Here is a 23,003-nt window from a genome sequence, read left to right as displayed (position 1 = left end):
CACAGACTGCCCAGAGAAGCCGTGGCTGCTCGTGTTTCACGGGGAGCTCCCGCGGCCGGGCTGGACGGGCTCTGCGCATGCGGCCCGCTGCCGCTGTGGGGCCGCGGCCATTCCGCACCACGAGCGGGAACGAGGCTGCTGCGAGTGGCGGGAAGAGGCGCGCGTGCGCACCGCGCCCCGTCCCATTGGCGCTGCCCTCGGGAGCTGCCCAATCAGCGGCGGCCATGGAGGCGGGACTTCCCTCCCGCATGTTCCCGTCGGTGGCTCTTCGCCATTGGCCGCGCCCCAGCTGTCGCTCGAAAGGAGAGCCGCGCTGCGATTGGCTGCAGGAAGTGGCGCCTGGCTGGTGACGATTGGCCAGGACACACAGAGGGGCGTGGCTCAGACGGAGCACTCGGTCTTTTTTTTTCGCTCTCTCCCATTGGCCGAGACGGCGGCCGGCCGGAATTTCCGATTGGCCGGCGCACGCTGTTGCTAGGCAGGCGAGGCGGCGTGGGCGGGGCTCCCCTCGCCGATGAGTCGGCGCTGAGGCTCAAGCAGCGCGGACGCCCCGAACCCTCCGCCCGCCGCCCGCGACCCCCGCGACCCTCCGGACTCCCCGCCCGCCCCGAGGAGCCGCCGTCCGCCGCCCCTCTCCCCCTCCCCGCAGCGCCATGGCCTCGGGATCCGAGTAAGTGCGGGCCCCGCCGCCTCCCCGCGGCCTAGGCCCCGCCGCGGCCTGGGCCCGGTCCGGCCTGCCCGCTTCACCCGGGGCGGCCCGCGGGCCCCAGGCGGGCGAAGGCGGCGCCGGAACGGGAATGAGCCGCTTCCCGCCGTCCGCCCCGCCACGGCCGGGCCTGGCCGGGAAGTGTCGAGTCATGGCGGGGGGGCGAGGCCGGGCCGGGCCTCCCGCCGTGCCTCCGCCGGGCCTAGGGCCGCCCGCCCGCCGGGCCCTGAACTACGGAGGGCTTTGTTTTCCAGACCCGTCCCCGGCTCCTTCTGCTCGCAGCGGCCCTGGAGCCGGGGCTGGCGAGTGACTTGGCGCTAGCCGAGGCAGACATGTTGAGCCGGGCATGGCCGAGGCGCTCGGCGGTGTTTCCGTCTCGGGTGTCTTGGCTCACTCTTGTTGGCTCTGCTCAGTTAGAGGCTGAGGATCGTCTTCCGTGCTCCTCAGCAGTGAGTAACAGTCTCCGCACGCAGCCCACGTGCATTTTGAGCGGAGTTAAATAGAATCCAAAAATAAATTTTCCTAATCCAAAAATACTCGAAGTGACTTTTTGACTTTGCTAGAGGCACTTTTGGTCCCATGTAGCATATTTTGGTGTTCTTTGAGTAGGTTTTCCTTTTTTTTAATAACTCCTGGAATCCTAAACCTGCTTGCCCCTGCGGGGTCAGTTCCAGAGAGGTGTGCCAGGCACTCCGTGTCTGCAGTGGAAGTGACATTCACAGACCCTGGTTGTGCAGCTGGGCGAGGTTAACAGTGTTTTTTAAAAAGGGTTTCTACTTCAGCAAAGTTTTTCCTCACCCACGCGGGGACCAGAAAAAGTTAATTTTCAGCTGGAACATGGTTAGTTTTTAGATGCCATTTTTTGTCACAGCTGCTGGCAGCCATCTTGCCGAACCGAGCCCTCAGCATGGCAACTAACATGCTGAGTGTGATTTATGAAGGGATCCCTGTTTTCCTCTCCCAGCCTGTCTGAAACAGTGTTGAAAACTTGGCTTCTCCAAAATGTGTCTAAACTCCCCCTTGGTTGTCTTACTTCAGTGCCTGTAGTCACCACATACCTCAGCTACTTCACTTGGGGATAAAAATGCTTTATGACCTTTTTTTCTTTAATACCTGCCTGGGAAAAGCAGTTCAGTCTGTAAATCAGATGTTCACATTGGTAAGAAATTGCTCACGGGTTTTATCTAGGAAGTGATTTCACAAGGATGGTGGTGAAAAGTCACGGCAGTGTGCAGAAGACATGGCTGATTTCACTTTCATTACTGCAGCTGGAATCATTCTGGGAAGTGGCTTTTTCCTTGTTTTTAGCACGGACTTGAAGGAACAGCTTGTTTCTTTACTTTAGGCAGGGCTTTGGAGGTTGATTATCATTTTCAGAAGGGTCACTAATTGGTAACGACTTTCTGCTCTTGTTCTTCATACCCTGCCCTGTGATGTCTCTGGGCATTATCAGTTGTTGAACAAGGGGAGCTCTGACACAGAGAGAAACCACTGACAGGTGTGATTAAGTCCATGAAGCTGTGTCAGGGGAGGCTGAGGTTGGGTATCAGGAGAAGGTTTATCCTGAAGGTGGTCAGTCTCTGGAACAGGCTCCCCAGGGCAGTGGTCACAGCACCAAGCCTGGCAGAGTTCAGGAAGCATTTGGACAGTGATCTCAGGTACATGGTGTGATTGTTGGGGCTGTCCTGTGCAGGACCAGGAGTTGGGCTGGACAGTCCTGATGGGTCCCTTCCAGCTCAGGTTATTCTGTAAGTTGTAGGAAGTCCCCCTGGTCCTCTCATTTGTGAAGTGAGGCTGTTGGTCTGCATTACTGAGAGAGAAGAGGAGGCTGAGGGAGTCTGTTAATGCTTGGTCTTCAGGGCTAATATATATTTCCTTCAGTTTTGTCGATGTCTTGCACTTCATGTGCAAGCTTGGCCATTTGTTGTGCTGGTGATTGTGTCCTCACTTCTGGCTTCTGTCTAGGGGCAGCTTAATACAGACCTTGAATTACCTTTAATTCCGAAACAGCTCTAAAGCTATGTTTTTTTGTTCAGTTTGTCTCTTTGTTAAGTCAGGGAAAGAAAGGGGTGAGAGGGAGAACGTGTGAGGGAGCTGACAAACTGGGTAGGTCAGGGAGGTGACTTGGAGGGTTTCCAGCAGGCTGTTTCTGACCAGAAGGAGCTTTACCTGGGTCAGCTTTCTGTCCCTGTCCTTTCCCAAAGTTTCCTGGCAGGAGAGAGTTCCAACCCACGCCTTAGGCTTTCCTGCTTGGTATTTTCTGTTTGTGCTCTCCTTCCCACAGTTGTAGGGTTTGTCTGAGCGTGGTTGAGGTGCACACACCTCTTTTGCCCTGTTATTTCAGCTGCAGCCTGAGGAACCCCTGGAGAGATGCAGTGAGGGCAAATGGTGATGATAACAATATTGCAAATTGCTGCTGAAAGATGGGTAGTGCTTGTCCGTCTAAACCTTACCCTTGTCTGCAGGAGAAATAACATCATTTCCGTGCGTAGCTGACATGTAATTTTGTAGCACCTTTGTTTTTTCCTCTGCAGACCTGTCGGGTCAGAGTGCTGAAGCTGACCCTGCGCATTTAGCTCCCTGGATGCTCTTTCTGGGACACTTTTATTCAATTTTTAATGTCTCCAGTCCTTTTTGATCATTCTAAGTGCATCTGATATTGATCCAGCCCTCAGTTCTAGGGAACTGTAGGTTCAGTTCTTCCGTGCTAAAACTTTTTTCTCTTGTTTAGCAGAACCAACTGGATTCTTGCTGTGTTCTTCTGCACTGCTGTGTGTCAGGTGCTATCCAAACTTTCTCTACAGTTTTTGCAGCTTTTGTTTTGTGTAGAGTGTTGATTGAAAAGCTTCCAGTTGTTTCCCAGTTCCTCTACCGTTTGTTTTTGATCTGGTGTTCCAGGCTGGTTTTTTGGCTGTAATAGCAGTCCCAAGGGACAGACACTTAGTTTCAGCAACATTCCTCACAGCCAGTCTGGCAGTGGTTTCTTATCAAAGGCCTTGGGATTCACATCCTGTGTGCAGAGGGAGGAGCTACAGTCACACTCTGGATAACCCAAATAACGAGTATTGTGTCTCCCTGGTGTCCCTTAGCTGAAATCTTGAAATCCGTTTGCTGGGTTAGTTTCCAGCAAACAGCTTGTTTTTCCATAAGCTGAAGAGGAGGCAAAGTCCTTACAAGTAGGTTGTTGGTTTTTATGCACTGTTTAACCATAATCTGCCCCGATAATGTATTTGTTCAGTTTACTTACTGCTCTCTCAGTTTTCCTGGAAATTGCAGGCTTTTTAGGACTCACAGCATGACCACATTTTTGGATTGATTGCGGAATTCATGAGCCCTTTCCAGGATGTATCCAGCAGCTTTTATTGTGTCCTTTTTTGCTCAGACAATAGATCTGCAATGTCTTACCTCTTGCACTCTTTAATAAAGAGAGGAAAAAGATAACTTTCAATAGTGCTGGCAGTCCAGGAAAGAAAATCTTTTACAACTTTTGTTCACTTAAAATAATGTTGCCTGTGGTTTGCAACATGTTTCCTGTGATATCAGTGTTTAAGGGAAGCTTGAAAACCTTTTGAAAGCAAGCTGGCTGCTCTCATGGGCTTGCTTGGTATTGTTTCCCCTTTTACGTGTCAGAGAAGGGAGCCAACACTGCATAGCCTGTCTTGGTAAAGCCTCTCTTGAGGTAGGGAGGGACCTGGCTAACATCACACCATAGGTATGTCACCCCTCTCTGACGGACTCTTAAAAATGCAGTGAACTTGCCAAGTGCTGCCATTTCCACTCAAGGATTAGTTTCTTCTCATCATTCTGTCTCTAGAAGGGTGAGATGGAGCCAAAGTTATGGCTGCTGCCATTGTCCACAAAGCTCCCTACTTTTTGCCAGTGCTTGCTGCTTGCTTAGGTCAGGGGTAGACTTTATTTTCATTTATTTTCTTTCAGAATCAAGCCAGACTATGCAAGGTTTTCTCTTCTGACCTTGGCACAGCACGCACTTGGACAAAGTAGTCAGCCCAGTGGGGGAAGCTACAGCACTCCACCCCTGTTGTCTGTGGCTAATGTGCAGCTTTCAAGAACTCCTCTAGAATAAGTTGGTTCCAATCCACATTCTGTCATAGAGTGAATTATTTGCCTCATTAGATTTTGAAGGAGAACAGTTAATCTGCCCTTCTTCCATTTCCTTGATCTTTTACTTGCTCCATTTTGTCAAGGGAAGTGAATTATCTCTTGTGTTTCTTGTGGCATTATAGGCCAGAACCGCAGTGACTTTTGTGAAGTTATGGAAAACAGCTAAAAAACCCCAACGCAAAATAATTTTCCATGAGCGCTTGAATATTTCTACAGCTTGCTAGGTTTAACAGACAGGCATCGACAGGCTAAACTCTTACAACTCTTCCTGTCAGGGTTGCCACAGCATTGTCCTTTAATGCCGCTATTTATCTGGGATTTGACACCAAATAGACTTGAACTTTTGTTTTGTTGGCAGCAGTTACGTGTGATTTCAGATGAGTCTGACAAATTCATTGAGGCAAAACATCTTACAGTCAGCAAGATCTCACTGACCACTTCTTTTCATAGATAGCTTCATAGCTGTATCCGCTGGAAGCTCATAGTTACATTTACTGACAGAACACCCTTGAGCTCATGCAACTTGAACTCCTGCAAGTGGTCCCTGGGAAGTAAGGTTCTCCTTTGTGCTACAAACAAGTAGAGATTACAAAAGACAAGACAACAAAGAAACTTTTAGGAAGTGGAGATGAAAACAAGGGGTGGCTGGGCAGGGCCAGTATCATTTGCTCATTAGCTGTGTTTTCTCCTCCAGCTCTAAAGCCGATGACTTATCGACTGCTATTCTGAAGCAGAAGAACAGGCCCAATCGGTTAATTGTTGACGAAGCCATCAATGAAGACAACAGTGTTGTGTCACTGTCCCAGGTGTGTCATCTGTAGAGGCAAGGTATTAAATCTGGTAATTTGCAAGCTGTTGTTGTCTATTAACTTGCAATGTAACTTTGCAACATGAGTACAAGCATTTGTGTCAGAAGCTACAGCTGTTACCACTGAGAGTCTTGTTTTTCTGACACTCCTCCTTGACAAAATGGTTTTTGAGCCTCAGTTTGTAGAATTCAGTTGAGCTTGTGCCCTTCCTCTGGTTTCAGGATTAGCTCTATACTACTGCAGTAAGAGTCTGTCCTCTGGATTTAGTATATCACTTCCAAGGTGTAATTTCCAGAGTCAAATAACTCTCCTTCAAATACTTGAATCCCTGTTTTTTTCAAAAGCTTGTTCTAACACTTTGCTGTTTATAGGCAAAGATGGATGAACTGCAGCTGTTCAGAGGAGACACTGTCCTGCTCAAAGGAAAGAAGAGGAGAGAAGCAGTCTGCATTGTTCTGTCAGATGATACCTGCTCAGATGAGAAAATTCGCATGAATAGGGTTGTTCGCAACAACCTGAGAGTGCGCCTGGGTGATGTGATCAGGTGAGGACACAGTGTTACCTGTGTAAGACATTAGCAGCGTCACACGTTATCTCAGAGTGTCTGAACTGCCTCATTGCAAAAACAAGCTAAAACCTGTTGGAAATGAATGCCAGAAAAAAGTGGAACAGACAAATACCAAGATTAAAAATGCCCCAAGGATGTTTATACTCCAATTTTTGTTATAAAAATCATTATCAAATTAGGAATGCTTAAAAAATGTTTCAGGGATTTTGTTGTGCAGCACTTGAGAGAAGTAGAATCATAAAATGATTTAAATTGGAAGGACCTTAAAAGCAGTAGTAAAACTTGGAAATACGTGTCTCTGCTTACAGGAGACGGGTCCCGTTCTGTGATGGGAGTGGGTAGAATGGTAGCATGTGAGCATTTCCTGAACGTAAAAGTGGTATTTTGCAGGTTTAAATAAGGGAGGGCTGACAGCTTCTCCTCCTCCTGAGTGTTGTCTCTGAGAAAATGAGAGCCTGGTTCTGAACCAGACTTTCTGAAGTGATAGCTGTATTAATTTTTAAATGCAAAACGTGTTTCATACAAACTTAGTAGATGAGAGAAATGAGGTTGTTCCACCCCTCCCTCTACCTCTAAAAATGCACGTTTTAAACGCCACTGTAATTGGTTCAGACTGGTGCTTTTTGTCTTTGGATTTAAAGTAGAAGTGAATTCTTACTTTGACCTGATGTGAGATTCCTGTTGGAGTCTCTTCTGCTGTGACAGCCCATGCTCTCGTCTTCTCTGTTAGCACTATGTCTGTAGTGGTTCTCAGCTTCCCAAATGTGTTACCAATCGTCTTGCTTCATTGTGAGGTCAGGGAATTTTCACTCACTTGCCCTCAAAGTTTTTCTTGCCAATCTTTAACTGCTTACAGTGTTACTGTGTCCCGGTTTCTGCCAAAATCCAGATTAATATGCTAACACTTCCTGATTGTGTGTGTCAAATATTTTCCTTCTGGGACAATTTCTCTTGTCTTTTACCCTCTTGCTGTGTCCTCTTTGTAATGCATGTAGTAAAAGAATCCGTTAGGAGTCTCTAATAAAAGTCACATATCACATATGAAAAGCTGTGTGCTCAGCTGCAGTTCCATGGCTTTTCTTAGCTGGTGGAGCGAGTTTCTGCCACAGCTGGATACTTTGAGCTGTTGCTACAGTAGGCTGTTATGCTACATTGCAAAATAATAACTGTAGCATGTATTTAAAAGGGGAAAGGGCTTTCAGCCTTTAACCTACTCATCAGCCCTCACAAAATGGGACTGACCTACATGTGGCTGCAAAGGTGTTTACCCCTGGTTGGTACTGTGAGAGCTTTGCTTGGAATCAGGCTTGTCAGCAATAGGGACGCTGGGCACTGCAGTGAGAGAGAGGAGGGAAGAAAGTGTTTTCCCCAACTCACTTTTCCTTGCAGCTGGTTCTCCAGTGGCTTTTTTATATAAAAGCTACCTCATGACTCTCACAGGTCTTTAGGCTACATTAGAGATGTGTGAATGTGGAGAGGGGGTCTGCAGAAGAGCAGAAGGGTAGGAGGGAGCTGTTAAACTCTCCAGTGGTCTTGGGCAGGGCTGAAAGGAGTGAAGGCAAGTGTGTGCTGTGAAGGCTAGCTCTTGGTGGGTATGATATTTGCCTTGTCAGCACTGAAATATTTCTGTCTGGGTAGGAAGTCTCACCAAGGCTTCTGATGGTCTTTGGATGTTCTTTCCTGGGAAGGGGCATGTCTTTTCGTGTCCAGGTGTAACACTGAGGGGTAAGTCCAGCACTAACTGGAGTTTTCTTCTTCTGCAGCATCCAGCCTTGCCCAGATGTGAAATATGGCAAACGTATCCATGTGCTGCCAATTGATGACACAGTAGAAGGGATCACGGGGAATCTGTTTGAGGTCTACCTCAAGCCCTACTTCTTGGAAGCTTACAGACCTATAAGGAAAGGTAATAATGCCTGTCATTGAAGTCCTCATGGCCGCAAGTGTGAGCTAGTCCTGAGGCTAAATACAGAGAATTTATAGAAGCTTGCACAGATCTCCACAAGGCATTAGACCAGCATCTGTAGGGAGAGATTTTACTAGTGGTGATGTAAATTTTTCTGTAATCTTCAGAAGGAGTGGTTGCTGCTGCTGGCTGGCAGAGTAATTTGTAGTTCCTCTGCACTTTTTTAGCTATATGAGATGGGAGAACATCAGAAAGGTGCAGGTGTAACCTGGGAGAAAATCTCATTAAACTAATTTGCTATCATGTGATGTAATTTCTGACATGCCTGCATATTAATCAATTGGTTAGGTTTATGTTGTGCTTATCCAGTTTCATCAGACTCCATCCTTCATTAATGTGGTAATTGAAGGGGACTCAGGTTCAGATCACCTCATCTGGAGTGGTGGAGTCAGCTGCTGTGAGGTGCTGAATGTGGTGATGTGCATATAGCTGCCACAGAAGTGATCATACGGGCTTTATGTAACAATTAACATCATGCAATTTAGTTAATTTCCTACTTTCACCTAAAATCAAATCACTTTGACCCATACACTGGGCTTTTCCATCCTCCCACATCACCCACAAAGTCCACCCAGGTCCTTAGGAAAAGCAGAACAATGTGTGGAAAAGCAGAACCATGCGTGGGTTTGCCTTTGCCTGAGGCAGCAGTGACCCAGACTGTTTATCCCAGCATATTTTTTATGTGCGGTACAGGAAGTTTGTCTCCTTCTGCAGTATGTAAAAGTGTTGGTTGGGGAGGGGCAGTCACCAGGAAGCTTTTGCTAGATGTGTGTCCCAAAATTTGCTGGTCCCGCCAGCCTTTGCTCTCCATGTCGCCATGGGGCTGTCCTGTGCAGGACCAGCAGTTGGACTCAGTGATCCCCATGGGTCCCTTCCAACTCGGGAAATTCTGTGATAAGAACAAGCCTGGTTTCAGGTGTATTGAAGGGTTATTAAAAATCTTTAAAATGCTCAAATGCTACTGTAATCAGCCTGGCATCGGAAGACATCGGGAAGGAAGACATCGGGAGAGAGATGTAGGAAAGGTGCAGTTACCAGTGGTTCCCAGTGGATGGCTCCCGAAGTACGGAGCCGATGGCAGCGCTCAGTTCACTCCTCAGATTCGTCTCAGGACCAGCGGCTCCATCTCGTCATAAGCCACTACTGCAGAGAACAACACAAAGATCACGTTAGCCCAGGCAGCAAGAACAATAAACCTCACCACAGGGGGCACCTACCCCGAATGAGATGTTAAAAACACACCCTGAGAACAAGCACAAATAAGCACTGTCACCAGCTACTATTATATACTGAATACTTATAGCAAATTTGGCTTAACATATTCTGCTCAGAACTGTTGTTATGCTAATCCTTTTTCCCTGTGTTGGCTGCCAAGGACTGTTGTCCTTTGATCCCAGCATGTGACTAAATATCAGACAGCTGCTCATTCCCCACCCTGCCATGGGATGGGAGCAGATCAGGAAAAAGGAGAAACTTGTAAGTTAAGAGCATTTTTGTAATTGAAACAAAGTAAAATATGATAGTAATAATAGTAATGGAAAAGATGGGAGATGAAACCCAAAAAGACAGGTGTTGCACGACGCCTGAGACAGTTGCTCACCACCTGCTGAGTGATGCCCAGCCTGTCCCTCATCAGTGTGTGATGTCTCCCAGTGAAATTCCCCCCAGTTTATGCGCTGGGCATGGTGTTCTGTGGCATGCAATATCCCTTTGGCCAGTTTGGGTCAGCTCTCCTGGTCATGCCTCCTCCTGGCTTCTTGTGCACCTGCTCCTTGGCAGAGCATGGGAAGCTGACCAGTGCTTGAGTCAGGGTGAACACTGCTGAGCAACAGCTGAAACACCAGCGTGTTATCAGCATTATTCTCATCTGAATCCAAATCACAGCACCGAATCAGCTATTAGGGAGAAAATGAACTCTATCCCAGATGAAGCCAAGACATATATACCAGCTGGCACCCTGACTGAATTCACTTATTTGGAGTAATTTAAGGAATAATTGGGAGGGTGAGTAGAAAACCAAGCACGCTTTCGGGGTTGTGTTCATAACACTTCTAATGTACCATAGATGAAGCTACACTATAGACACAAGTTGAAGTTATCCAGGGTCTGTAGCCCAGTGCAGCCAGGAGTCACAGTGCAGTGTTAACATATTATTCTGCTTCTGGAGACAAACAATTATAACTAGTACCAGCTAGTTACAATAAATTCAAAATGAATTTTTATTGAGTTAGGGCTTTTTGCCTGTTCCAAAAATGTTAAATTGAAACTGAATGGGGAAAAAAAAGTGTTTTCTTGCCTTTGTGTTTTGTATTTGGGCAGGGTATTCATTTCTGTTGTTTGCTGGTTTTTACTGGATGAAATTTGAGAACTGAATGCTCAGGCTGCAGTGGATGCAGCTCTTGAGTTTAACATGCAAAGCAGTGTTATAAATGCCACAGTGTCTGCCTGTGTGACCAACTTCCTTAAACTCTGAGGCTGCTGCTTGTACAGGGGTTGACATTTTGCAGATGTGGGTTGCAGCCACTGATGTGTGGGGTTTTACAGGTGACATCTTCTTGGTGCGTGGAGGGATGCGTGCAGTGGAGTTCAAAGTGGTGGAGACAGATCCAAGCCCGTACTGCATAGTGGCTCCGGACACAGTCATCCATTGTGAGGGAGAGCCCATCAAAAGAGAGGTGAGCAGAACCCTGACATGAGATCCTGCTGGATCTCCTCTGTCCAAAGCCTGTTTCTGGGACAGTGCTTGAGGTCAGCAATGTTTGCAGTTCCTGTTTTGACATTTTATCTACTGAATGTAATGGTCAGAAACTCTGGTTTCAGGAGATGTGCTGCTGCTGAAGGTAGTCAGAGAAAGGTACTTCCAGTGTCTTCCTCATATGCTGAAAGCACCAGGGGGTAGGTTTGCTGATAGATGCTGTGCTTTGGCAGCAGCTGTTCTGCATTTGCTTCCAGATATTTCAAACTGTGCTTGGATGCATCTTTTGATTCCAGTGTTCCCCTGATCCATAGCAGAGAGAGCTTACAATGGTGCTAAATTTCATGCTGTGTGAAAAAAAAGTAATGGGCACTTTTTCTGAGAGAAATTTGAAATCCTCAAATGGTTTACATTAAAAAAATAAAAATTCCACAGTTCATTAAGGTGTCTAGCCTTGAGTGTTGCAACCTTGTGGCTGCCTGAGAGGCTTGTCTGACAGGTTTTGGTGACCTTACTGTACAGAGTAGGAAATCTGAGGGAAATGAGCTCAGGTGGGTGTGTACTTCATAGAATAAGTACCTTTTTCTCCCTGCAAATAGTGTGAGTGCTGGTTTGTAGTTAGCTGCCTTCTGAAAAACACCTCTGTGACCTTTGTGAGACTGCACCTGGGCACTCCATGCATCCCACTTGGCCTCTTCACACCACAGCAGAGATAGACAGGAGTAAGTTCAGCCTAGGCCACAAAAATTATGAGAAACTGGTGGTCAAGAATGAAGGAGGAGGGACTGGGATCATGGCATGATGTAACCTGGAGAAGGGAAGGCAAAGGCCTACTGGCAACTGCTTGATGGGAGGGATAGATGACCAGGCTTCTTCTCAGAGCTGTGCCCAGGGACATGATTGGACACACTAATATAAGCTGGATCAAGAGAAATTCCCAGTAGATACTTGGAAAAATGTTTTCCCCAATCCTGGGGCAGAGCCCAGAAAGGGCAGAAATATCCAAAATTGAGACCTTCATTGCTTGTTAGTTCCAGCCTCTGAGTGACCTGCCCGAACTTGGGACGTGGGCTATGTTACTATTTTAGTGTGGCCTAAATAACTGAGGCCAGTAAAGGTTTGGATTGGTGAATGCATGGATACTGTGAGGAGAGAGTTGGTTGCAACTGATCTTTTCCATGTATCTGGACCTTAATATTCTCTGCTAATTGGAGTCAGTCTCAAAGGTAACACTACATCTGAGTAACTAACTGGCAGTTAGAATATGCCAAATAGTTAGATAGCATTTACTCTGAGGAGTAAGTATATTTTATACTGACATTGTCTCTTGTTACTTCCATTAGCCCCATCAAAGAGTCACAGAGCTTGTTCTGTGTTAGAGTCTGTAGGGAACCTGGCAGCAGAGGCTGTCATTCCAGAGGGTGGGCTTCAGTGAAGTCTGAGTACATGCAGGCAATTCTTTATATGTCTGGGAAGACAGAGCTAAGAGACAATTATAGAAGACATCAGGAAGACTTGAAAGGGAGAGTCTCAAGACAGGCAAGAAATGTCTAAAAAGCCGTATTCCTGGCTTCTGTAGACTGGGAGGGGTTGTTGAGCTATTGTTTTCACTCATATGTTTGATGTATTTCCTCCTGGGTAGGATGAAGAGGAGTCCCTGAATGAGGTGGGCTATGATGACATTGGTGGCTGCCGGAAGCAGCTGGCTCAAATCAAGGAGATGGTGGAGCTTCCCCTCCGACACCCTGCTCTCTTCAAGGCCATCGGGGTGAAGGTACGTCCTCACATGCAGGTGGATAAGTGGGCTTGCCCTGGGAGATGTCTCTCCATCCAGGGATTTAGGAGGTATTGGAGAGGGGAATAAATAATTTCTGGTGTGGGTTTTCAGGGTTTTTTTTTAATGGTAGTCTTTGGAAGGTATTTGCTTACTTGTTCTGGACAGAGACTGAAACCCTGGCAGCTTGTAAAGCAGAGTGATGCTTTGAATCAGCGCTGCCAGTTACTGGCAAGGTTTTTGTTATGTGTTGTGTGAAGTAGTAAAGTGTGTTGATAGCAGTGCTGACATGGCAGCTGTTGCATGAGTTTGCATCACAATTTCAGACTGGCATTATCAAATGCTTACAGATTCACTGTGAAGCTGCTTAAGCAGTCAGATACTCAAAACCTAAGTCCCTTGCCTTTGTCCTCAGCCTCCACGTGGGATCCTGCTGTATGGTCCTCCTGGCACTGGTAAAACACTGATTGCCCGAGCAGTGGCCAATGAAACAGGGGCTTTCTTCTTCCTGATCAATGGTAAGTTTTGTGGCTGCTTTGGCCCCAGCTCTGCTGTGTGCTCACTTGTCCATCTTATGGTAAGGAATGGTGTTAACAGGGCTTGTAGGGCCACACTGTCTTCCTGCCATCCTTCCTTACCTCTTTCAAGCATGCCTCTGGGGACACTTGGAAGCCCTTTATGTGGAAATATCTGTAGTGGCACTTCCCTGAAGCTTGATTCTGTTGTAGCAGAATGCTTGGAAGATTGTGCTGAGACAGGGATTTGGTGTCTTGTTTGTCCATTTTTGTTGGTGAAGGCAGAACTAGCAGGGCTTCTGGCTTTGCTCCCACTATGGTCCATTCAGAAAAGAAGCTGCTGCTCTGGATTCCTCTTTCCCCTCAAGTAAAGCACAAAGACCCCTTTTGTTTCACAGTACATTATTTGGAAGGAACTTCCCTGAAAACTGTAATGAGATCCTTTGGACTTAGCTACAAATGACAGAACTCCTATTGATACGTCTCACCTGTAGCAACCTGTAGCAGTTGAGGTCGCTACTAGCTGATACCTAGTAAGGACTGGATTCTGAATTTTCCACACTGCTTTTCTGTCCCATTTTAGTCGGTGCTGGAATAAGAGAACGTTTTTATTGAAGGAATGCAGCTTTTCTTCTCCAGTTTCAATCATGTGGCAGTGAAGGCAAAGGACAGTATAACACAGCACCGCAGTGACCGGCAGTAGGACTAGGGACTTGCTTTTATCTCAAGAGAGTGGATGTAAATGGGCTAATTTTAGCCACATGTCACCCTGTCATCCACTTCCTCAAGTGTGTGGAAGCTGTCACTGAATGCTAATGCACCAGCCGTTTCTTTAGATGCTTGTACATCTATTGCATAATAAAAATAACGCTGTCAGAGTCAGCGATGCCTTCGCTGCCTGCCAGTCCATGTCTGCAGGCAGTGCTGCAGACAGAGCTGATAAGAGCTGGTGAGTAACCTGTAATGAAATACTCAGATCACCTGCCCACACCTGTGTCTCTGCAGCTGGCAGCTGTCCATGCCAGAGGGTCAGGTTTATTTTTCTTGGATCCTTCAGAAGCATATTTTCTCTTCATTACCAGTGCCATCAACATGATAGCAAAATCTGTAAAAACAGAATAAATCTCTAAACCTGCAATAGTGTTCAGCAATTGTAGATGTCAGGGGAATGCTGTCTATCCATTTGGGATCAATGTGCTCACACACTTTAATTTTGTATTTAACCTTTGAGAGGAGATGGGGATTGTGGTTTTGTTCATTTATGGTTGATTGTTTTGACTTTTTTAAACTAGTTAATAGGATCATACAGAGGTAAATGTCTACGCATGTAATATAAGCTAAAGATGGCTTCATAGTGCTTTTTCCTTCCCTATCCTGGTAATTCATCACCTTATAATTTGATTGCTTCTCTTGCAAGCTAGGACTGGCATTAACTGTGTGTGGTGGCACATTACAGAGAAGCTCACCAAGTGTGAAATAGGGTAAGGAAAGAGGCAGCTAAAGGTAGCTCATTGTCTAGTGCTGCGTTCTCTTAGAGTAAACTGGAAACACCAAAATAATGATAGAAACTAATTCTGCATGCTGGTCTTGCCTTTCAGCTGCAGATTTAGTGAATTTGATTGATAGTATTTGCTTTGGCTTGAAATATAGCTTGTCCCATGTGGATGTTGTACTAAAAATATTCAGCTGCATGTTTTTGGGACTTGCTGCCTCTCTTCTGAGTGGCACAGCATTACTGTTTTTTAGGTCCTGAGATCATGAGCAAGCTGGCTGGTGAGTCTGAGAGCAACCTGAGGAAAGCCTTTGAAGAAGCAGAGAAGAATGCTCCTGCCATCATCTTCATTGATGAATTGGATGCCATTGCTCCTAAGAGAGAGAAGGTAAAGAGAGCCTGTAGGAGGTAAATTAGCATGTCCTTTTTTTTTGGTAGCAGCTGGCATGAGTCTCTGCGTTTCACTATAGAGTAAAGCAGCATTTTTTTAACACCAGCATTCAGTTGGACACCAGGAGGGTTAGATACAGTTCAGGACATTTGTTACCATCCTGTGGCTGTTGTATCTGCCAGCTCCCATGCCGTGCTGGCTGCCGTGCTCCTTGTAGAGCTGTTGGTATCAGCGCTGCTTTCTGTCCCCACAGACACACGGGGAGGTGGAACGTCGCATCGTGTCTCAGCTGCTGACCCTCATGGACGGGCTGAAGCAGAGGGCACATGTGATCGTGATGGCAGCCACCAACAGACCCAACAGCATTGACCCAGCGCTCCGGCGATTCGGTAACCGCCCCTGCCCCCTCTGCGCTGTGTGTCACACACTTTGTGACAGGCCATGCTTCAGGCGCCCCGTAAGGATGGAGCAGAAAGTCGTGCTCAACATGTGTTGCATAAACTATTGACGTGTCTCCAGCTCCTTGCTAGAAATTATTTTTTGGGCTTTCAGCCTTTGATGTTGTTTTCTGTGCCATGTTAGGTGAGAATGTGTAGAAATAATACTTTGAAGTGGGAAAAGTGTGCTAGCCTGTATTAGGTGAAGCTATTTCAGGACACGCTTAAGGAGGAAATGCCTAAGGGGATGTTCATGCATTGGATCCCAGAAGAATGTGGATTACCCGAATTGGGTTTCTTTTATTAATGAACAGTACAGTAGTTTCCAAGACTCAGGTCTTCAAAATATGAATGTCTGGTGTGTGGCCACTTGGTAGAGTCTGTAATAGCAAACCTATCAGCTGTGCAGGGGGAACTGGCCTCTTAAAGGTATAGTGAGCCACTTGAAAGCACAGCTGTGGCTGGAGGAAAAACAGAGGTGTACATATCTTAGTGAATATTGCAGTGATGCCCTCTTTCCTCGTGTGTTTCACGACTTGGCTAATGCTGTGAAAGGTCTAAAAAATTAAATCTCTCAGTATTTTTGGACTCTTGTAACAAGGACACAAAGGTAGAGATAAACAAAAAGTCTCATGGTATGTTGGTTCAGTGAAGCCTATTTCCAAAAAATACAGCTCAAAAAAAGTAACTAAATGTGCAGTCCTCTGTGTTGTATAATCCCAAGGTCTTACTGTTGGTCTCACAGTAGTCTCACTTCCCAAAATGCCTAAATAAATAAATACCTTTCCCCCTTCTCTTATCTCTCTCTTCTACTGTGCTGATAGATGTTGCAGGCAAACCCAAAACTGTTATTTTCTGATATTTTGTGGAAAACATCACCTTGTTCAGTCAGAGGAAGGCAGCAGCTCCTGTGGTGTGCAGAATCAGCAGCTCAATGTGTGCTTGTACTCCCCAGGTCGTTTTGACAGAGAGGTAGATATTGGTATTCCTGATGCCACCGGGCGCCTGGAGATCCTGCAGATCCACACAAAAAATATGAAACTGGCTGATGATGTGGATCTGGAGCAGGTGAGTAGTGTGCCATTAGGAAAGCTTGTCTCATGTCCAGTGCTCTGTTTCATTGTGGAGGAATTGGTAAGCCTTGATTGTACAAGTGGAGTGGCTCAGTTAGGACAGCCTGGAACTGCTTGAATGGATGATCCTTGGGATTCCTTCTGACCAGTTTACCAGTGACCAAAAGTCCTCACTCACTGGTTAGGAATGGCATGGCTAAGTGAAACAAATGTATATCATTCCAATCCAGAGTTGCCTTGTCACTGTCGTCCTGGGTTTGTTTGCTGTGTCATTGCCTTAAAATGTGCAGTAGCCCTGAAAAAGCTCACACACAGCTGGGTGAGCATTTTGGTGTCACTGTACCACCTGTAAGCTGGGTGGCTCCTGCCATCTCTGTCCTGAATGAAGAACTGCAGTCCTCAGGGTTGCCTTCCTAAATTCCAGATGCAGATTGGATCTCTAGTAGGTAGTAGAAGGCACAATGTCCTTGCTTGAGTGTTAGCACTTGTCTTGAATGTGCAGCAAAGCCCTGGTGTTGCTCTCCTCCCTTCTCAGTGAGGGGCCAGAGCATGTGTTGCCCTTGCTTGTATCCCTGTGAGTCATGGTCAGTGCTCTGCTTTCAGGTGGCAAACGAGACCCATGGCCATGTTGGGGCTGACTTGGCTGCTCTTTGCTCAGAAGCTGCTCTTCAGGCAATCAGAAAGAAGATGGATCTCATAGACCTAGAAGATGAAACCATCGATGCTGAAGTGATGAACTCTCTGGCAGTGACCATGGATGACTTCAGGGTAATGCAGGAGTGCCCCATGTTCTTCTGGATGCAATTAATTGCTTCTCTGAAGCAAAAGAATGTAACATGTTAAAATTCATTTAATACTGTTTCTTCTAACAACAGTGGGCTCTGAGCCAGAGCAACCCTTCTGCACTTCGGGAGACTGTGGTGGAGGTGCCACAAGTTACCTGGGAAGATATTGGTGGCCTAGAAGATGTAAAGAGGGAGCTCCAGGAGCTTGTACAGGTAAGGCTTTACAACAGATCTTTTGCTTAGCCGGCTTAAAAATATAATAATAAAATCTAGAATATCTTTAGTTTCCTGTTTGGGCTGCAAACAGAATAAATGGAGAGGCTTCATGGCATCTATTTGTACTGGACTGTAAATACCATGCTGTTCCATCTTAGTGAACTTGGGGAGGAAGGTACTGGGAAGCAGCATTATGTTTTCCTGAGCTGAGTCTGCAGTGGCATTTTATGTGGGTGTTGTTCAATATGCAGAAACAGCCACAGTTCTGCCTCTTAAGTGGGGACCAGCCGTGGGACCACTGCTGAGAATCATCCTACATGGTAGCTTTATCTGCCAGGCAGTGGATGAAGGTGCTCATACAGAGAGCTTCTGAAGGGCTCCCCATCAGCCTTAGCACAGGGACGCGTGAGACGTAATTGTGGAGCCCTCTACAAAAGGAAAGCATAGGACAAAATGTTGCAAATTATCCATGGAAACCCCAGGTGTCTGCACTGGCAGTTTGGATTTGATACATTCCTGTTTTCAGCTGGCGCTGTAGAAACATCCTGTCTGTGATAAAAGAATCTAAAATTTCAGTCTAACTTTCTGATGTTAAAATCATCACCTGTCTTGTATATGACCTTGTTGCTGAGGATAAAGGCTCACATCAGACACCTTGCCGTCTCTGGAGAGCAGAGCAAATAGGTTAGGTAATGAGCTGTTCCCTTTTGCTTCTGCAGGGCAGAGTGAAGCTGAGGTTAAGTGTGCTGGAAAGTACTAGTACTTGGGAAAGTACTGAACTGTACTTAGTTCCTAGAGATAAATAGGTTGTTTTAGGCACCTTTCCAAGCCCGTGTCCACTGAAAAACTGCAGTGGCACCTGGCAGGATTTTGTGTTCAACCAACCAGAAATCTCAGATAGTGCTTCTGGTAGAACCAAAACTGACTCAGAGACATGTGTCCCTTCCCATGGCAGAGGACTTGGATTGGATGATCTTTTGAAGGTCCCTTGACATGCAAACCATTCTGTACTTCCAAGGTAGCCTGTTGTGGCTCATCATGAGAGGTTTTTGTTTTGTTCTGTTTCAGTATCCTGTGGAGCACCCAGACAAGTTCCTCAAATTTGGCATGACCCCATCAAAAGGGGTTCTGTTCTATGGGCCACCTGGCTGTGGTAAGACACTGCTGGCCAAAGCCATTGCCAATGAATGCCAGGCAAACTTCATTTCCATCAAGGGGCCGGAATTGCTCACCATGTGGTTTGGTGAGTCTGAAGCCAACGTGCGTGAGATCTTTGACAAGGTAAGTGTTTCTCCTACTCTCTGTGCTATCTCGGTGCTGAGGTATCCCCAGAACTTTGTCTCCACTGCATTTGTCTTACTGGTTCTTCTTTGTGTCTTCTGTGTTTTTTCCCACTTGCACTGAGAGTAGGAGCTCTTTCCTGGTGTTGGAATTAATCCTCTTCAGCAATATAGCTGTTGAAACTCTTTTCCCTGACTGCAGTTGGCATTTGTCAGTAGAGGGTGATAAATTCCCCAGTGCCTTTGGCAGAGGCTATGGTTAGGAGGGCACGTGTATGATCCTCACCCCTGGAAACTTCAATTAACACATCATTAACTGTCATCATCTACAGATTTTTAGAATATTCTGTAGGTTCTTGTCCTGCAATTTACACAGTTTAGAAAGGAGCTCACTCCTGTTCAGTTGTCCCATAGAGTCATCCCCTGTCCCAGAAGGTGTCTGCATGAATTATCATGTGAATCCTTGCTCTTGTTGTGAGGGACAGTGCTATTAGAAAAAAGTTAGCAGGAAAGTGGAGAAAAATGGAAGTGGGAGGGAACCTCAGAGACTGTTCAGTTCAACTGTTAGTCCAGAGCAGGGAGGTAACTTTGAAATTTCATCAGCTCAATGCATTGAGTTCTGGATATGTGTAAAGGGTGGAGAATCCCTGACCTCTCTGGGCCTGTGTGCTGGTGTTGGAGTGCTCTCATTGTGAACAATTTTTTTTCCTTATTTCTTACTGGGATTTTCTCAGCTGCTCACAGCTGTGTCTCCAGGTCAGGAAACTCCCGGCATCCTCCAGGCTAGGAGCTGGAGAGGTGTGCATGAGTGAGGGTTGCAGCAGGAACCTCCTTGTGCCTGTGGTCTTTCCTCCTCTCACTGCACACTGTGAAGAAAGATCCAGCCTTCTGTAATTATGCATTAAGTAGCTGAAGACAACAATTGGATTTCTCCTTTCCATTGGATATATCTCACCTGCTTCAGTGCCTGAATAATGAGTTGACATCTTCAGGTCTTGCAGGGAGAGTTCTAGTCCAGCAAAATGGCTCTGTTTTTCACTCTTAGGCATTGGAATTACTGCTTTTCTGCCTGGTTCACAATGTTCCCACTTCAGGGAAATCCAGCTTGTTGTTCAGGAGAATTTAATGCAGGGGTTGTGTGGCAAGAGACTCCTCTGGAGCAGCTCTTCCAAGCTCTCCTTGTGAAGAGCTTCTGGTACTCCTAAGCTGTGTTAATAGTGAGGAAAGCTTAGTGTGAAGTCAGCATGCTCCTTGTTGGGCAGTATTAGCATGGAATAATGGTGCCCACTGCTTTTTGCAGGCTCGCCAAGCAGCCCCATGTGTGCTCTTCTTTGATGAGCTGGACTCCATCGCCAAGGCCCGAGGCGGGAATATCGGTGATGGCGGCGGCGCTGCAGATCGTGTCATCAACCAGATCCTGACCGAGATGGACGGCATGTCCACCAAGAAAAACGTCTTCATCATCGGTGCCACCAACAGGCCAGACATCATCGACCCAGCCATCCTGCGCCCCGGCCGCCTGGATCAGCTCATCTACATCCCCCTGCCTGACGAGAAGTCCAGGGTTGCAATCCTTAAAGCCAATCTGAGGAAATCACCAGTTGCAAAGGTAGAATCTGCAGCCTGACTACTTCAGGCTTGGGTTTGCTGTGTGCTGCTTATATTCCTCACAAGCTGTGAACAGCACAGAGGTCTGGAGGCTCATCCATATAGCAGAATGGGAGAGGAAGCTGGCACTCTGAGATTAGGTGTCAGCAAAGCCAGAAACTGGTCTGCAGGCACAGCAGCTCTTTGTCACATAATGGGGTTCTGCTTGTGGTGCAGGATCAGAAAATTTTGGTGAGGTGGAAAAGATTCTTGCACTCTGGGAAAAAAAATAAGTGTAGAACACACGGGTGTGAAATACAAATTGAAGAGGAGCAGTTGCAGTGAGTTGTTGCTGAGCCCTGTCATAGGCAAGAGCTGTGTCCCTTGTCTGGGAAGAGGCCATAATGCAGCTGAGAGTTGATCAAAGAAAAACAGACATGAAGTGGGAGCCCAAGCTTTTTTATGCCAAGCTTACCTACTTAGTTTCAAAGGAGGTTGCAGTAATACCCTCTCAACTGAGGGGGAGGAGAGGAGGAGGTCAGCTGTGTTGGTCTGCTTGTGCCCCATCTCTATTTCCAGTCGGATGGTGTTTTTCTTGACTCCTCGTGCTGAGACCTGAGCAAATCATACCCTAAATCTGTAAGTGCAGAGGCATTTACAGCCACTTTGTGGATTCTTGGTGGGTGTGAGGAGTGTAGTCTGCTTTCATCTGTGGTTAACTTTTCCTGAAAATGAGACTCTCAGCAGCTGATCTTTCCAAAATTGGCCACAGTTAAGACAGCACCTTGATACCCTGGGATCTAAAGACACTTCTCTGTCACTTGAGGATATGAAGTTTTTCTTTTTCTCTAGGATGTAGACCTGGATTTCCTGGCGAAGATGACCAATGGCTTCTCAGGGGCTGACCTGACAGAAATTTGCCAGCGTGCCTGCAAACTGGCCATCCGTGAATCCATCGAGAGTGAGATCAGGCGAGAGCGTGAGAGGCAAACCAACCCTTCTGCCATGGTGAGTGGTACACTGAGCTCTCCCTACCCACATGCCTGAGGTGTGAAGTGTTCCTCTGTCATCCTCGGGGATGAGTGGGCTCTTGTGCAGAGCGTGGAGCCTGGAGCACTTTGTTCTCTTCTTGTGGGAGGTTGAGGACCCTCCTGGGATGCCTCATGGTCAGCATTGCTCAGGAGGTGCCTTCTGCAGCCCTGACTCATGCACACCTCTCCAGCCCCTGCCTTGGAGGGTGTTGTGAGTCTCCTAGCATGGGGGGAAGGTGTCGGGCCCGTGGAGCTTGGGCACGCAGCTCACCTGGTCCCTCTGTCCTGCTGCAGGAGGTGGAGGAGGATGATCCGGTTCCTGAGATCCGCAGGGATCACTTTGAAGAGGCCATGCGCTTTGCTCGCCGCTCTGTCAGTGACAACGACATCAGGAAATACGAGATGTTTGCACAGACCCTACAGCAGAGCCGTGGCTTTGGCAGCTTCAGGTACCTATGGGATGTGAGGGCTGGGCAGTGTGGCTCAGCCAGCTCCCGAGCACAGCACCGGGGCAGCTTTCTGATGGGTTCTGGGCAGCAAACCTCTTCTGCACTGCACATTCCCATTCAACCTTGAGCTTAGAGCTCCACGACACAGTGTGGCAGGTGTAGGCTGTGCTGCAGGTTGGCTGTAGCTGCTCTGTTGGTGCACCTGAAGTCCCTTTTTTCCTTTACCTCAAGTGAGGTTTTACAGCCAGCAGCCATGAGCCCTTTGACCTTCCCTAAGTCTTCATCCCATTCCTTCTTGCCTCTCTTAGTTGTCACTGGGGTTTGGCACAGAGGGAGGGATGGCCCTGAGCTGCAAGGAGGCTTTTGAACAGCTTCTCTTCTCTCCTGTCCTGTACTGCTGCCTGCAGGTTCCCATCAGGCAACCAGGGCGGCGCTGGTCCGAGCCAAGGCACAGGAGGCGGCAGCGGGGGCAACGTGTACAGCGAAGACAATGACGACGATCTCTACGGTTAACTCGCTGTCCTCAGTGGACCAAACTCCACATCAGGCCACGTTGTACAGGGAAAAATCCAATGTTCAGTGGACTCTTGGCTTCTTCATTCCTCAGTCAGAACAGTGTAGCTGCACGTCAGACTTTGTACAGGGAATGTTTTCTGCAAACACAAATCCAGAGCGATGTTCAGTTGGGAGGCAGACAGTGAATTAACAAGAAGGGGAACTGACTTAATTTCTGAGAAATTTCTGTTCTAGTTTATGTGGCAGAATCAGCAGCTTTAGCAAGGGTACAACGCTAGCCTGTATTAAAAAAAATAAAACCCCACAAAAAATAATAAAAAAAATTAATAAAAATCCCACAAAACTCTAGCAAGGTCCTGGCGGTTCCTTTGTGTGGTGCTGGTGCTGTGTAAACCCGTGTCTGGTGCTGTGTGAGCTCTCCTTGCTCCAGTGGAGCCAATCTGTGTGAGTGTTCCGCTGCTGTGGACAGGGCTGCTCTTCATGCTTAACACCTCTCAGCTCTATTAATGGAAGAAATGGGTTTGGCAGTGTCTCTGCCCTGCCCTGGCCTGGCAGGGAGAGCCTGGCAGCAGCTACCTGCTGTTGTTCTTC

General features: G+C 47.1%; 1 protein-coding gene across 1 annotated transcript; it reads left to right on the top strand.

Moving 5' to 3' along the window:
• The first annotated feature begins 503 nt into the window (after positions 1 to 503).
• Positions 504 to 22,760, top strand: LOC119695416 (valosin containing protein). Its single transcript, XM_038123874.1, has 17 exons — positions 504 to 670; positions 5,523 to 5,634; positions 6,009 to 6,181; positions 7,969 to 8,111; positions 10,716 to 10,846; positions 12,509 to 12,640; positions 13,056 to 13,158; positions 14,902 to 15,035; positions 15,292 to 15,427; positions 16,431 to 16,543; positions 17,152 to 17,316; positions 17,424 to 17,546; positions 18,618 to 18,830; positions 20,130 to 20,438; positions 21,269 to 21,424; positions 21,742 to 21,896; positions 22,304 to 22,760. The coding sequence occupies exons 1-17, from the start codon at positions 654 to 656 to the stop codon at positions 22,407 to 22,409; spliced, it is 2,421 nt and encodes an 806-aa protein (XP_037979802.1). The 5' UTR covers positions 504 to 653; the 3' UTR covers positions 22,410 to 22,760.
• The last annotated feature ends 243 nt before the right edge of the window (positions 22,761 to 23,003 follow it).

Source organism: Motacilla alba, chromosome Z (genome assembly GCF_015832195.1).
Source record: "Motacilla alba alba isolate MOTALB_02 chromosome Z, Motacilla_alba_V1.0_pri, whole genome shotgun sequence".
NCBI classification, from domain to species: Eukaryota; Metazoa; Chordata; class Aves; order Passeriformes; family Motacillidae; genus Motacilla; species Motacilla alba.
The sequence above is the reverse complement of the archived record's forward strand: the minus strand, read 5'-3'. Positions and strand labels throughout refer to the sequence as shown.

Coding starts and splice junctions, on each gene's coding strand:
- LOC119695416 (XM_038123874.1), top strand. Junction 6,182..7,968: donor CGCCTGGGTGATGTGATCAG/GTGAGGACACAG, acceptor CTTCTTCTGCAG/CATCCAGCCTTGCCCAGATG. Junction 17,317..17,423: donor TGACCATGGATGACTTCAGG/GTAATGCAGGAG, acceptor TTCTAACAACAG/TGGGCTCTGAGCCAGAGCAA.